At 51.4% G+C, this 16,418-nt stretch overlaps 2 protein-coding genes across 2 annotated transcripts; both read left to right on the top strand.

Annotated features, from left to right (window-relative positions):
- Positions 1–861: 861 nt before the first annotated feature.
- Positions 862–1,729, top strand: LOC136520028 (cytochrome P450 709B2-like). Its single transcript, XM_066513430.1, has 2 exons — positions 862–1,345; positions 1,434–1,729. Exons 1-2 carry the CDS (start codon positions 1,034–1,036, stop codon positions 1,527–1,529), a joined length of 408 nt encoding a protein of 135 aa, XP_066369527.1. The 5' UTR covers positions 862–1,033; the 3' UTR covers positions 1,530–1,729.
- A 9,075-nt stretch (positions 1,730–10,804) lies between these two features.
- Positions 10,805–11,500, top strand: LOC136523485 (uncharacterized). The gene has a single exon (XM_066517155.1). It carries the CDS (start codon positions 10,805–10,807, stop codon positions 11,498–11,500), a length of 696 nt encoding a protein of 231 aa, XP_066373252.1.
- Positions 11,501–16,418: the final 4,918 nt, after the last annotated feature.

Genomic DNA, 16,418 nt, shown 5'->3' with positions numbered 1-16,418 from the left:
CACTTGTTAACCTTTTTTAGGTACCGTTTGGCAAGCCAGAACGGTTCCATTTCTACCGTGAATCACATGAATCAACGCCAAACAAAATATGCCATAGCGTCTCGTTCTAGAAACTAGAGAAACGATTCTCCTTTTTTACACTATGCACGTGAAATGACCTAGGAGTGGTTTCCACCATGTTTGTTTCTTGCCTCTTCTCTACATTAGCGATGGTGTTTTTTTTCTCGTTTTTCTTTCTAAGTGCAACAAGTTCAAATGGGTTGTATTTAAGTTGATCTTTGCCCATAAAAGTTTCTGAGTTTTGAAGCATATTTTCATTTATATTATTTTTATAGAAAATATTTTTTTTGAAAATCAGAATCAACCTACTTGCCAAACAGTCTCATAACTGATTTGATTCATCTAAAATAGTTTTGTAGAGAAAATCAGACTCTAAAACGTTTCTACGGGTATATGGGATTTCTCTCTTTTGCACCCTTCTAGAACAAGATCGCTGGTCCAGATGCGATACATGTCCATTGCCTGTTGGCTGTTGTTCCACAGCACTCCAGATGTCACATGTTGCAGCAAATAAACCGCTATTCCAGAAGCACGGTTTCCAGTCTGCGATTGTTCGCCAGCAAGATCGCAATTACCTGAACCGTCAAAGCCCTCATCTTGCACTCAGCGGTCCGTCGCACTCGTTAGCCGACGACCAGGACCAGTTGCCCGCCTATTCGCGGCGGACCCACCACCACAAGAGAACTCCCAGTTCCAACGCTACGCTCCAAATGGCAGAGCTGCCGCGGTCAAGCCGGACCCTGGCCCGGCCATCATGGGCATGACGGGCATGGGCCTGTTCTTCACCGAGGGCGACGACTGGGTGCGCCACCGCCGCGTCGTGCACCCGGCGCTCGCCATGGACAGGATATCAAGATGATGACGGGCTCGACGGCGGCGTGCGCGGGGGAGGTGATTCGGGCTCGACGACTACGTGCCCACCAAGGCCAACGTGCGCCGGTGGCAACTCACGCGCACGGTGCGGGGCACGCTCATGGCCATCATCGATGAGCGCCTGGCCGCCGCCAAGAAGGCTAGGGGTTACGGCACCGACCTGCTGGGCCTCATGCTCAAGGCCAACGCCGGCGACGGCGGGCAGACGGTCATGAGCATGGACGAGATCATCGACGAGTGCAAGACGTTCTTCTTCGCCGGGCACGACACGACCGCGCACCTCCTCACCTGGGCCATGTTCCTCCTCGGCACGCACCTCGAGTGGCGGCGGCGGCTCAGGGAGGAGGTCCTCCGCGAGTGTGGCGGCGCCGAGGTTCTCCTCGACGGCGACGCCCTCAACAAGCTCAAGCTTGTAAGCAATCAATCCCCTCGTTGGATTAGCCATGAGGCGAAAAACTACAGAGTGTGACGAAATCGATGGTGCCTTGGTTAATTTGCAGGTGACGACGGTGCTGTACGAGACGCTGAGGCTGTACACGGTCCGGCCAACGCTATCCACAGGCAGGCGACGGCGGACGTGCACCTCTGCGGCGTGAAGGTGCCCAAGGGCACCGCCCTGTCCATCTCGGTCGCGATGCTGCACCGCGACGAGGAGGTCTGGGCCCGGACGCTGGCGAGTTCAAGCCGCTCCGGTTCCACAAGGTCATTGGTGATCAAATCTAGGATTATATCCTTCAGTAATAGCTTTCTTAGATCTTATTTGAACAGAAAAACTATGCGTCGGGTTCATAAACCCGGGGTCCCTCAGGGACCGGCTTTCCAAACAAAGATTCGGCCCAAGCAGACAGCACGCAACTTATGGGCCGGCCCAAGTATCTAAACAACAGATCAGAAGGGTAATCCAATCACCGACCGGAAGGTCTGGCCGAGGAGAAGCGACGCCCGTTTTCCGACTCCGTTCCACCTCTCCGACCGGAGGGCTCACTTCGGTCTCCAGCCCGCCTCCCGACCGGAAGGCCTGGCCAAAACACTACTTCTGACTCCAACCCCACATCTCCGACCGGGGGTACGCAAAAACCCTACTCACTGCTCGTCTCCGTCTGGCGCAATCAGAACCGACTGGGACCGACCGACCGGGGACGCCCACTCGGAAAGAACCGGGGAATGAACGGAGAAAGCAAGGCAGAGCGCACAAGTCAAACCACGATGCCAGGGACCGTACCATGTACACCTGCAGAAACAGTATTCTGCAATCTCCATGACACGAACAGTATTGTAGACGCCGACATTTTCCTCTATAGTATTGTGGGTGCCGTTAACTCCGATACAGTAAGCCCCCCCCCATATGCCTCTGGACATCGACGGTGTTGTGGGCGCCGACTTTTACCATACCGGACTGAAAGCTCTAGTTTGGTTTTGGTGAATTGATGAAACCCTAAGTGCTAACCTAGTTTATCAAGTGATCATGACATAGGTAGCACACTTCAAGTAGAAGAAGCTAATAAAGATCATAGCATGACAATGGTGATGGCATGGCGATGATCAAGGGCTTAAACTTGAAATGAAGAAAGCGAAAAACAAAAAGCTCAAGGCAAAGGTATAAACCATAGGAGCTATTTTGTTTTGGTGATCAAGACACTTAGAGAGTGTGATCACATTTAGGTTTGATAGCCGTACTATTAAGAGGGGTGAAACTCGTATCGGAATGCGGTTATCAAAGTGCCACTAGATGCTCTAACTTATTGCATATGCATTTAGGATCTAATGGAGTGCTAACACCCTTGATAATATTTGTGAAAATATGCTAACACATGTGCACAAGGTGGTTGTAGGGTTGAGATGGGTTTGGGTCCCTGATTCGGCGCTTTCGGGAAAATAAAATGTCTATTTTCTATTGCGCCGGATGCAAAATTCTTGGTGATTGGCACATTTGAGCAAGAGTGAAGAAGTTAGAGTTGAAATGGCGTCGGTCGAAATGTTGCTGGCGTCGGTCTACTGACCGGACGCTGGGTCACTCAGCGACCGGACGCTGAAAGGCTGCGTCCGGTCGAGCTGTCAGACGGCACAGTAGGCTAGGGTTGAGCACCGGACGCTGGCTGCGTCCGGTCAAGGTGGACCGGACGCGTCCGGTCGAAAAAACATGTCTCGGGGAGCTTACTGGAAATGACCGGACGCTGGGGCTTCAGCGTCCGGTCAGCTTCGTAGCCGTTGGAATCTGACGAACAGCGTTTGAAGGCGATGATACGTGGCGTCCATCGGGCGACCGGACGCTGAGGGCCAGCGTCCGGTCAGTTTGACCGGAGCGTCCGGTCAGAGCGCGTTTTGCCCAGTGAAGGGGTATAACGGCTCTATTTGATGGGGGCTCTATTTATAGCCCCATGGCCGGCTCAAGGGGAGCCTCTTGCACATTTTCATTGACATAGCAACCTTATGAGCCTAGCCAAAGCCCTCCCACTCATCTACATCATTGATTCATCATCATAGTGAGATTGGGAGTGATCCAAGTGCATTGCTTGAGTGATTGCATCTAGAGGCACTTAGTGATCGTGTTTCGCTGCGGATTTCGCTTGTTACTCTTGGTGGTTGCCGCCACCTAGACGGCTTGGAGCAGCGAGGATCGTCGAGCGGAGGTGGTGATTGTCTCCGGCTCCGATCGTGGTGATTGTGAGGGGTTCTTGACCTTTCCCCGGCGGAGCGCCAAAAGGTACTCTAGTGGATTGCTCGTGGCTTGTGTGATCCTCATCTTGTGTTGGTTGTGCGGCACCCTATTGAGGGTTTGGCGTGTGAAGCCAATTAGCGCGTGAACCTCCAGGTGAGTGAATCGCCACAACGAGGACTAGCTTGCCGGCAAGCAAGTGAACCTCGGTAAAAAATCATTGTCTTCATCATTGATTCCGAGGTGATTGGTCTTCATTGTTATTCATCTTTGTGATTGATTGGTTCTTCATCTACACGGCGGTATAACTATCCTAACCACTCTCTTTACTTTACCACAAACTAGTTGACAAGCTTTTTAGTGTAGCTAGTTGTGAGAGCTTGCTTGGTTGGTTGGTGTGGCTCTTTAGTTAGTCTTTGAGAGCACACTAACATAGGATAGTGTCTTTGCTATTGTGTGAATAGACACTATCTAAACTAGAATTATGGTAGGTGGCTTGCATTTTAAGTAGGCTAGTGCAACACTCGCTTCGCCTCATAATTGTCTAACCATTTGGTTAAGTGTTGTTGTAGAAATTTTTATTAGGCTATTCACCCCCCTCTAGCCATTAGGACCTTTCACGGACGAACATGGTAAAAACCCTATGCCTACCTCATGTATCAACAGTGTGGTAGGCGCCGACATCTGCCATGCCCAAAGAAGACAACACCACCTCCCACGTGCATCTGACATTCGACAGTATTGTGGGCGCCTACCATCATCATGTACCCGTCGACATGGGCAGCAAGACTCAGAAGCATTCGTACTCTCTCTTCCTCACTTGTAAGGCCACCCCCTTCATCTATAAAAGAGGATGCGCTCTCCCCCAACATTCAGGCAATTCCAGATCCATCATATCGATCAAGTTCACTAGCTCACAACCACAGAACCGCCAGGTTCGGACCTCAAGCACATGCTTGAACACTTAGCTCATAGCGGAGCTCCTGTCACTCTCGGCCCTTTCGACCGGAGTCGACCAGACCTCTTATACCCCCCATCTTTCTCCTTCTCGTTTGTAACCCCACTGTAAACTTTGAGCACATGGGCTCAGGAATAAAGTCACCGACCGACTCAAACTAGACGTAGGGCACGTTGCCTGAACCAGTATAAACCCTATGCCATTGAGTGCTAAGCCACCTCCGATCACAACGTACGGCAAAACTACAAATATTTACTTGTTGGTCACTTTCTACACCGACAATTCGCGCTATTCATGGGGAGGACGCTATACGTTCAACACTTTTTGGTCATCGGATGACCCACTTTTCCGCCACCTTCGCCATGGCGGACTCAGGTGATACGACTCGCTTCGACTCACTGGAGTTTCCCGCACTCCCACCGGTTGGGATGTGGGTTCCACTAGTCTTCGAGCCATCCCAGGCCTTCCTCTTCGGAAGCCTGGACTTCGTCGCCGACCGGCTCGGCGTACTACACCTCTGCGAGGAGGCACTCATTCCGGCGCCCATCGTAGGGGCACCCTCCATCGGCTCTGGGACGCACGACGACTTCGACGACGCAGCTTCTGCGCTTCATTCCAAGCAAACTCTCTGCTCAAACCCCACTGTGAGTAATATGCATACTGTAATTTACTCTCTATTTACTATCTCCCGTCGATTATCTGGAGGGACCGTATTGATCGCATCGCGGACACGATATAATTGGTTCCCCTATGGCCTCGCGTCCCCCGTGGACGCGTGCGCTCGGGGGCTTCGAGGGATGCTGCCGCCTTCCCCCCTCACATCCGAATTTGTGGGAATGGCGAACTATGCTCCTACCACTTTCCACAAACTCCCGGATGACGAGGGTGAGAGCGATGGCTCCAGCATCGGCGATGTGGCGCCTAGCCACCGTCCGTCCCAGGAGTGCGCTATGGCGGACGTTCCGGTATAGCCGCTGGTCATTGTAGAGTCTGCGCAAACTCACACCCTTTGGACCCGTGTGTGGGGGGCCTCGCGTTTGCGCAAGGGCACGCCAAGGAACTACGACAACAGCGGTAGAACCAGCCGCCGCCTGCGCTAGCAAGCTTAGTGCAGCACGTTGCGCCCCATGCGCATAACCCAACGGGCGGCGCCCGGGGTCGCACCCGTCAGGTCCAACACGACATCATGAACGAGGGGAACGATCTCCCACATTTCGCTTGGGCTAGCCAGAACATCGTTGCCGCGGCGTTCTCGAACTCATCGACCCCCAGGAGCGGGCGGTCTACCGAAATCTCCGGGTTCTAGTAGAAGCTGCCACCGTTCAATAGGCAGAAAGCTCCGCATCATGACTCCAACACGTGCCCTCTCTCCCCATCGGGGGAGTGAGGATGCCCCAGATGGATCGCTCTGTCCGCTCATCGCTACAGCCGCCAGGTGCAGCTCAGGAGACAGCAACTGTGCCTCGGTCCGACCTGGTGCCTACCCCGCACTAACGGACGGTACATGAGCGGCCCGATCTGCACTAGGACGCTCGCAGCGTTGTCAGCATCTGGCATCAGGCCAGGCATGATGATGATGTCCACCGAGCAGCGGTGAGAGCAAGCGACATGGATCCTGGCCAAACCATTGAGGGGAGCGGTCAAACGTGCCCCAGGCACGGTCGTCGGCTGGATGACCGGAGTCCCAGCCCTAAGGGCCCGAGACCATGGGCCTTTGACTGGCGTATCCGGAGAGCGCCGTTCCCACAGTGCTTCTGACCGCCCACCAACATCACCAAATACACAGGGGAAACAAACCCCGATATTTGACTCGAAGATTTCTAGCTTGCCTGTCGAGCTGGAAGGGTGGATGATGACTATTTCATCATTCAATATCTCCCCATATGCATGGGGGAACATGTTCGGGCATGGCTTGAATTCCTCCCACATGACAGCATCCGTGACTAGGCAGACCTCAAGAGGGTCTGAAAGGTCCTTGTGTGGTTTTGGTAATTGAGTGACAACCTTGGTGGACTAATTGTGTTTATGTGAGATACACAGGTGATTAGTCCATAGGCACATGTGTGTGAGCAACATATGTCATGAAGGTGAAAATGGCTTGGAGATATTGCAAAGCTCACACATGTAATGACGAAGGAGCTCATTGCAAATTAGACATGACATTGAGTCATATAATCAAGGTGGAGAAGATCAAGACATGACTTGACTTGTTGGACCAGTTGCAAGTGTGAAGGGCAAGTTGGAGGCTTTGGAGCGATGGACCATGTGGCGGTGAAACTTGAGCAAGACTTGACACCGATGGACGAAGACAACGGTGAAAAGCAAGTGAAGTCAAGATCAATGAACCAATATGATCATGTGATGATATGAAGTGGATCATATCATTGTTGATCATGTTGGTGCATGTGTTGCATCGATATTGGAGGAGATGGAATGGAATGCGCAAGGCAAAGGTATAACCTAGGGCATTTCATTTCACCGGTCATAGGTGTGTAGAGAAGTTGATGACCGGGTTTAGGATAGATGGTCGTACTATCAAGAGGGGCAAACTTGTTTGCATATCGGTCATCTAGTGCCACTCGAGTGATCTAACTTCGCATCATCGCTAGGATCGAGTGGCGTGGCAAGTTGAGTGGCTAATCCTTTGGGAAATGTTTGTAAAAAGCTAACACACATACACATGGTGGTGTACACTTGTGAAGGGTTGAGATGGCGACTAGAGGGGGGGTGAATAGTCTGACCGGTCACACTCCAGCTTCTGCGTCACCGTACGTCAGCCTGACCGGACACAGCCAGCCAGCGTCCGGTGCTTTCAGACCCAGCGTTCGGTCAGTTGACCGATGCCAGCGTCTTCGTGACCAACTCATTTTCACTTCTAACTTCTTCACCCTTGCTCCAATGTGCTAACCACCAAGAATTTGCATCCGGCGCAATAGAAAATAGGCATTCCATTTTCTCGAAAGCGTCGAACCCATCTCACCCCTGCAAACACCACCTCCTTTGTAAATGTGCCAACACCACCAAGTGTACACCATCATGTGTATGTGTGTTAGCATTTTCACAATCATTTCCCAAAGGGTGTTAGCCACTCAACTTGCCACGCCACTCGATCCTAGCGATAATGCAAAGTTAGATCACTCGAGTGGCACTAGATGACCAATATGCAAACAAGTTTGCCCCTCTTGATAGTATGGCCATCTATCCTAAACCTGGTCATAAACTTCTCTACACACCTATGATCGGTGAAATGAAATGCCCTAGGTTATACCTTTGCCTTGCGCATTCCATTCCATCTCCTCCAATGTCGATGCAACACATGCACCAACACGATCAACAATGATATGATCCACTTCATATCATCACGTGATCATATTGGTTCATTGATCTTGACTTTACTTGCTCTTCACTGTTGCCATCGTTCATCAGCGCCAAGTCTTGCTCAAGCTTCACCGCCACACGGTCCATCACTCCAAAGCCTTCGACTTGCCCTTCAGGCTTGCAACCGGTCCATCAAGCCAAGTCTTGTCTTGATCTTCTCCACCTTGATCACATGACTCAATGTCATGTCTCATGTGCATTTAAGCTCCTTCATCATCACATGTGTGAGCTTTGCAACATTTCCAAGCCATTTTCACCTTCATGGCATATGTTGCTCACACACATGTACCTGTGGACTAATCACCTGTGTATCTCACATAAACACAATTAGTCCACCTAGGTTGTCACTCAATTACCAAAACCAAACAAGGACCTTTCAACTTGGTGGTGTTGGCACATTTGCAAAGGAGAAGAAGTTGGAGTTGATGTGGATCAACTCGGTGAAGGAACGGAGGCAAGGGTTCGAAACTCCACCGGCGGAGTGTCCGCCCGTAGAGTGCAGATAGTCCGATGGTGCCACCGGCGCCCTATATAGAAAAGATAGGGTCTCACAGAGTGGATCGGATGCTGGTCATGTGGTGACTAGACGCTGGGGTCCTACGTCCGGTTAGTGGCAACCGTGAGCGTGCGGTCTCGGTCTCATGACCGAACGCTGGTGGGAAGAGTGACCGAACACTCAGGGTCTGTGTCCGGTCAGTGTTGACGTATGGTGACATAGGTCATGCTGGAATTAGGTGCATGAGCATAGAATTGATCGGACGTTGGTCTGCATTCGGTCATGGTAGACCGGACGCGTCTGGTCGCAAAACAAAGGCTTGAGGAGCTCTCTAGAAACGACCGGACTCAGGCGCAGCAGCGTCTGGTCACACTCCATGTGCGTCGTCTGATCACAACTTAACCGTTGATATCGGGCGGCTCCTGTTGAACGTAGAGCGACACGTGGACGGCATAGAGTGGCCGGACACTAGCAGGGTGCGTCTGGTCGATCTGATCGGCGCGTCCGGTCAACCCGATATTTGCCCAGTGAAGGGGCAATGGCTAGTTTAGCCCATGGGGCTATAAATAGAAGGTGGTCTCGACCATGGCTGGTGCTAAACACCTTGGGGGACTTTGTGTCCATGCTTGAGAGTGCTTGGGAGACCTCCATCTCACATATGCTTGATAGTGATCATTCAATTGTGTGAGAGAGCGATTCTAGTGCGATTGTATCATGAGGTTGCATCGAGTGGCACTAGGTGATCGAGTTGCAAGCCAGTGGTGCTTGTTACTCTTGGAGGTTGCCACCTCCTAGATGGCTTGGTGGTGGTCTCCACCGAAGCCCGCAAGAAGCTTGTGCGGTGCTCCGGAGAAGAGCTTTGTGAGGGGCACTGTGCTCGCTCCGCGGGAGCTGCGAAGAGCAACTCTAGTTGAGCATGTCATTGAGCTACCCTCACTTTTGGGGAAGGTTCTTGCAGTGCCCGACGTGCGTGCTTGGTGGGTGATGCCAATTAGCCACCAAACCACCAAGTGAGCGGTCGACACAACGGGGACGTAGCGTGTCGGCAAGCATGTGAACCTCAGGAGAAAATCACCGTGTTAACCTTGTTCTTCCCATTGGTTTGCAATCCCTTTACACAAGTTTGTGATTACTTTTATATACATTGCGCTTGTGTAGTTGCTTTTGTAATTAGTTAGCTTATGTAGCTCACTAGTTATCTTCTTGCTTGTGTAGCATAGAAGTAGCTCCCTTGCGTGGCTAATTTGGTTTATGTAACCTTGTTAGTCACATTGCTTAGTTTGTGTAGCTAAGTATTTGTGCTCTCTAATTTAGCTTGTGTAGCCTTGTTATTGAGCATTGCTAGTGAGCTTAGGTGGCTTTGTGCTTTTGCTTACTAGCATGTGTAGGAGCTCCACCGTTGCTTCAAGTACTAGTGGCATAGGTTTGTGTGACCTTGCTTCTAGAATTGATTAGATGAGCTCTAGCTAGCCGGCACCTTAATTGCTTAATTAGGATCTTTGCAAGGTGCTAGAGAACATAGATGAGGGGTGTAGTCTTGGCTAGACCAATAGTTTTAATTTCACATTTGTTTTGGTAAGCCGACATGATTAATTTTAGAAATGACTATTCACCCCCCCTCTAGTCCACCATCTTGACCTTATAGGGTCTTCATCAGGAACTTCCAGGGGACATATGTCTGCCCTAGAAACTCCTATGACCTCAAGAGTTGCCAGCAGGAGCCCAGTGAGTCCCTGTGGGATTATATCCGCAGGTTCTCCCAATGATGCAACTCCCTCCCTAATGTCGTCGATACGGACGTCATCAGCGCATTCCTCTCCGGAATGACCTATGAGTCCCTGATCCACAAGCTTTGATGCCTAAAGCCCCATACCACCCGCGACCTACTCGACGTCGCCACTAACCATGCCTCCAGCAAGGAAGCGATCGGAGCGGTCTTCAACGGGGGCTAGGACAAAGGCAAGGCCAAGTGCATGGACCAAGATGAGTGCCCCTCCACACAGAGGGGCAAGAAGAACAAAAAGGATCGGCGCCAATCAGACAACACCGTGTTGGTCTCCATGACTGATCGCACGGGCAAGCAGCCCCAACAAGAACTATCTAACCACTTCAACAAGCTCATGGATAGTCCATGCACCAACTATGCCTACCCCATCAAATACCTCTACAAGGACTGCGAGTTCCTCAAATGTTTCCTACGATAGGCTGGCGGGCCAAAAGAAGGGGACGGCAAAGAGGCGGTAGCCAAGAAAGGAGGTATGGCGGGCAAGGACAGAGATGGTTTCCCGATGCTGACGAATGCATCATGATCTTTGGTGGATTCGACACCATCTGGTCCAAACACTAGCACAAGGTACACTATAGGGAGGCATACGTCGCCGAGATGGCCGTCCCCTCCTTCCTTAGCTGGTCGGAATCTCCAATCACCTTCGATCAGAGGGACCATCCCTCCCATGTCACGAGACTGGGATGCTACCCGCTCATCGTCAACCCCACCATCCGTAAGAAGCACCTCACCAAGGTGCTAATGGACAGAGGCAGCGGCCTCAACATCCTCTATGTCGACACCATCGACGCCATGCACATCCTCCAGTCGGAGCTCCGCCTGGTGGGCTCTCCCTTCCATGGGGTGATCCTAGGAGCACAGACATACCCGCTCAAGCAGATCGACCTACCCATCATGTTTGGCAACCGGGCCAACTCCTGCTCGGAGGTCCTCACCTTGGAAGTGGTGGACTTTTTAGGGTCCTACCACACCATCTTGGGGAGGCCATGCTATGCAAAATTCATGGCAATCCCCAACTACACCTACCTCAAGCTAAAGATGCCGGGACCAAACGGCGTCATCACCGTGAGTAGCGCCTTTTTGCACGCCTTCACGTGCGACCGCGAGCACTATGAGCTCACCACTATGGTCGTCAACTCATCTGAGCTCCCGCGGCTCGGGGAATCATTGATCCCTGCAGTCCCAGACTGCAACAAACCAACCTCCTTGATGGCCTTCTGTCCGCTCAAGGAAACTAAGGCGGTGGGAATTGGCCCCACTGACCCAACCAAGATGGTTCAGATCGAGACCTAGCTCCTAGCCAAATAGGAATATGAGCTCATCGACTTCCTGCATGACAATCGAGATGTCTTCGCATGACAGCCTTCTGACATACTAGGCATACCACAGGAGGTCACCGAGCATGCACTACGCCTTATCCCAGGCTCAAAGCCCACCAAGCAGCACCTACGTTGCTTCGACGATGAGAGGCACAGGGCCATAGGCGAAGAGATTGCCAAACTCCTGGTAGCCGGATTCATCAAAGAGATTTTCCACTCTGACTGGCTTGCCAATCCCGTTCTTGTTAAAAAAGAAGATCAGAAAGTGGAGAATGTACGTTGATTATACTGGCCTCAACAAAGCATGTCCAAAGGATCACTTTCCTTTGCTATGCATAGACCAAATAGTCGACTCCACCTCGGGTTGTGAGATCTTCTCCTTTCTGGATGCCTACTCGGGCTATCACCAGATCACGATGAAAGAGTCTGATCAGCTCACAACCTCGTTCATCACCCCGTATGGTTCGTACTACTATGTAATCTTGCCATTCAGCTTGAAGAACGCTGGCGTCACCTACCAAAGGTGCATGCAGCAATGCTTCGCTGACCAAATCGACCCGCTCGATCAGCCTAATCAAGCCGAGCGGCCAAAACCAACGATCACAGTCTATGTTGATGACATAGTGGTCAAAACAACTCAAGCTTGAGACCTAATCACAAACTTAGCTGCAACGTTCGTGAACCTTCGAAGATTCAACATCAGGCTAAATCCCGAAAAATGTGTTTTTAGGGTTCCGAAGGGGAAGTTCCTAGGATACATTATGTCTAAGTGCGGCATCGAGGCCAACCCTGAAAAAATCATGGCCATCTCCAACATGGGTCCTATATGTAACGTCAAGGGCGTGCAAAGGCTCACTGGCTATCTGGCTACCCTAAGTCGATTCATCTCCCGGCTCAGCGAACGGGGGATGCCACTCTACAAGCTCCTCAAAAAGACGGACACTTTCATCTAGACTATGGAAGCTCAGCAGGCCCTGGAAAGCCTCAAAGCATCCCTGACATCAGCCCCAATCCTCGTCGCTCCCAAACAGGGAGAACCTCTTCTCCTCTACATCGCGGCCAGCAACCATGTGGTAAGCACCGCACTGGTCGTCAAAAGGGAGGAGCCGGGACACCAACTTAAGGTCTAGCAGCCCGTATACTTCATTGGTGAAGTACTCACTGACCCTAAGGTCTAGTACCCCTAGGTGCAGAAACTCCTGCACTATTTCACCAATCACGAAGTCACGGTTGTCACTTCATACCCGCTCGGGGACTTCATCCACAACCGCAACATCGTGGGACGGATCTCTAAGTGGACACTCGAACTCATGGGCCATGACATGAGGTACATCCCCCGTACCACCATTAAATCTTAGTCTCTTATGGATTTTGTCACTAAATGGACAGAGGTGCAGCTACTGACCCCGGATGTCACCCACGAGTACTAGACAATGTATTTTGATAGGTCCGTAATGGCGCCCGGTTCGGGGGCTAGAGTGATTCTGATCTCCCCGGACAGGAGTAGGCTCCGCTACGCCATTCGCCTCCACTTTTCAGCATCAAACAACATCACAGAGTACGAGGCCCTCATTAATGGGCTACGCATTGCCATCGAGCTTGGAGCTATGTGACTCTACATTCGTGGTGACTCAGAGCTAGTCGTTGATCAGGTCATGAAGGAGTCCTCCTGCAAAAGCCCCCTCATGGCAGCATACTACCAAGAGGTGCATAAGCTCAAGGAGAAATTCTAGGGGATCGAGCTGCATCACGTCCCTCGAAAGGACATCGATGCCACCGACTTTCTTGCAAAATTGGCCACCAGGCGAGATCCATCCCCAAGCGGGGTCTTCATCAACGATGTCCATGAGCTGTCCACCTGCATCCTAGAAGGTTCGGTCCAGACACACCCCGACGCCCAACCAGCGCCTGGGGGCTCCGACCCCAACACCAAGCCAGCACTCAGGGGCTCCGATCCTAGTACCTCCATGATGACATCACCCACCAACGTCGCTGTATTGGCACTCGATCAAACCAACTAGCGAGCGCCGCTACTCGCATACCTCCTCGAGGAGGTTCTCCCACCTAAAAGGACTAAAGCCCAATGGATCGCTCAATGCACCAAGACCTTCATCGCGCTTGGTGATGAGCTCTACAAACGAAGTCCATCGAGGATGCTCATGAAATGCATCCCCACCAACCAGGGGAAGCAGCTCCTCCTTGAGGACCATGCTGGGATTTGTAGACATCACGCGGCCCTAAGGTCGCTGGTAGAAAAAGCCTTTCGCTAAGGTTTTTATTGGCCCACCGCGCTATGAGATGCTGAGGAGGTCGTCCGCAGGTGTGAAGGATGTCAGTTCTACGCTCGGCAAACCCATTTGCCGGCACAGGAGCTCCAAACCATCCCAATTACCTGGCCATTTGTGGTCTGGGGCCTCGACATGGTGGGACCCCTCAAAAAGGGCCTAGGCGGTTTCACTCACCTATTCATAGTAGTCGATAAGTTCACTAAGTGGATAGAGGCCAAGCCCATCACCAACATCCGCTCGAAAGAGAGTCAAATTCTTCCTCGACATCATCTATCGGTTCGACATTCCTAACTATATCATCACTGACCATGGGACTAACTTCATCAGAAAGAAGTTCCTAGACTTCAGTGATGGATACGGCATCAGGATCGACTAGGCCTCGGTCGAACATCCATGAACTAACGGTCAGGTCAAGCATGCTAATGGCATGGTTCTCCAAGGACTTAAGTCACACATCTTCGACCGACTCAACAAGTACACCAGAAGATGGGTTGTAGAGGTCCCAGCAATCCTCTAGAGCTTGAGAACAACACCAAACTAATCCATAGGGTTCACACCCTTCTTCCTAGCCTATGGAGCTGAGGCAGTGCTACCCTCCGACCATGACCACGACGCCCCAAGAGTGAAGGCTTTCGACTATGACCGAGCCACGGAGGCTCAGCAAGACGCAGTCAACCTGCTCAAAGAGGCCCATGAGACGACCATCATCCATTCCGCTCGCTACCAACAAACCCTATGCAGGTACCATGAAAGGAAGATCAGGGGGAGGATACTCGAAGTCAGTGATCTCATACTCCAAAGGACCCAATCAATGAAGGAAAAACACAAACTCTCTCCACCATAGGAAGGGCCCTATACGGTGATCGAAGTAATCCAACCGGGCACCTACCGACTGGAGGACAACAACGACAATGTTCTCACCAACACTTGGAACATTGAACATCTATGTCATTTTCCCCTAAATTTGGTCTTACCACTTTTTTAGTCAACACTTACCCCTGTAAAGCACCCCAGCCCGAACACTTTCAGCCCGGGTCGCTCGGGGGCTCCATGAGGGTATAATACTCTTTTTTTACTATCACGTGGTAAACAACTTTGTCCCCGAATGGAAGCACATTCCATTCCTTTGATTGCCCCTACATAACTCTATTCTTACTCCCAACCGAACGCATCCTGCCACAACCTACGGTTATAAGCAACCGAGCCCTGTGGGCCATGCCCAGGCTCTTAATAGTTGCAGCCTATGGAACTAATGGACAGGTGAGAAAAAGAAAAGGATAAAAATGAAAGTTATGCCAGGATAAAAAAAATAAGGAACAGATAGTGTGGTTCTATCACAAGAACAAAACTAATGGATTCATTAATACAAAAACTGTTCACACGGGGGCTCACCCACAACTATTACATTTTTCTAACTACTTCTAATCCAAATACTACTATGGCCCCTCGACGACATTGCTTGACGCCAAAGGAGAGACTATGGCACATGCCGCCAGACGTAAGCACCGCTACAGGGGCCCCTCCTGGTTCTGATCCCTTGACTTCGGCAAATGTAATGGGTACCTCAAGGGACCCACCCAGTTCCATCGCCTTGACTTCGACAAGCGCAATGGGTACCTCAAGGGCGTCGCACCCATAGATGCTTAGCAACAGAGCATGGAGCTCCTAACCTTCTCATGTAGTTGAGGTAGCTCTTGGGCAAGGACATAGCTATCGAGGTATGGCCACCATGGCTAGAAGAGATCTCATCAAACTTTATGAACTAGCCAACCTAAGCAGCTATAGGCATGGAACCCTCCACTAGCACGATCCTGAGCAACTTCCCCTCCGACAAGGCTCACCCAGTGAACATCCATCGGAGAAAGTCCACACATGGCTCCATCCTAAAGAAGGCCTCATAGATGAATTCAGCATGCCACCCCCTTCGGCGGAAACCGCCCCTTCTCAGGCAAAGACGGTCGGCACCGCCCCAGGCAGCCTCCAGCTTGACATCGTGCATTAGATTCATGAAAGGATCTATAAGTCCTCCCCCTCGCTCACCCCTCTCTCACTTAGGAATCACCGTGGCATACAGGCACTCTTGGTGAGGAGGAAGAAGGAGGAGAGACAATAGTTGGAGAACAGGCAAAGGACTACAACGAAGAGCCCTCTCCCTCCCCCTATTTAAGGAAGAAACATGACAACCGAAGAGGGGCAAAAGATCAGAGTGAAAAACTCTCTCCCTTCCCCCATTCAATGCGGATGGGAAACGATGGGACACACCCTGATCAATGGGACACACGCTGACCGATGGAACGACGCCTGGTCAGGTGGAATGCCGCCTAGTGAGATGAGACATGGCCTGGGTATGGCCCACCACTATTGCACGACTGGGCACAAAAACCAAAGCATCACCACATGTAGGAAGCTCTCTGCATCCCTAGGCAGGACTTGAAAAAACCTAAAACGAGATCTCCACTGGGAGAGACCATCGGGCTTCCTAAGTCGATCGAACGGCTTAGAAAAACACACCGAGAGACAGGTAGGGAGCGAAGGGATGCCCCATATAGGACATGCCGACTCTGTCACGAATGACAAGCATGGGTCCTAGTCGGACATTTCTGA

The sequence above is a fragment of the Miscanthus floridulus genome, chromosome 18 (genome assembly GCF_019320115.1).
Source record: "Miscanthus floridulus cultivar M001 chromosome 18, ASM1932011v1, whole genome shotgun sequence".
NCBI lineage: Eukaryota > Viridiplantae > Streptophyta > Magnoliopsida > Poales > Poaceae > Miscanthus > Miscanthus floridulus.
The sequence above is the reverse complement of the archived record's forward strand: the minus strand, read 5'-3'. Positions and strand labels throughout refer to the sequence as shown.

Bases quoted from the DNA above. Each gene is read 5' to 3' on its own strand.
- LOC136520028 (XM_066513430.1), top strand. From the start codon at position 1,034: ATGGCCATCATCGATGAGCGCCTGGCCGCCGCCAAGAAGGCTAGGGGT. The intron at 1,346-1,433 runs GTAAGCAATCAA...GTTAATTTGCAG, and splicing joins CCCTCAACAAGCTCAAGCTT to GTGACGACGGTGCTGTACGA.
- LOC136523485 (XM_066517155.1), top strand. From the start codon at position 10,805: ATGGCCGTCCCCTCCTTCCTTAGCTGGTCGGAATCTCCAATCACCTTC.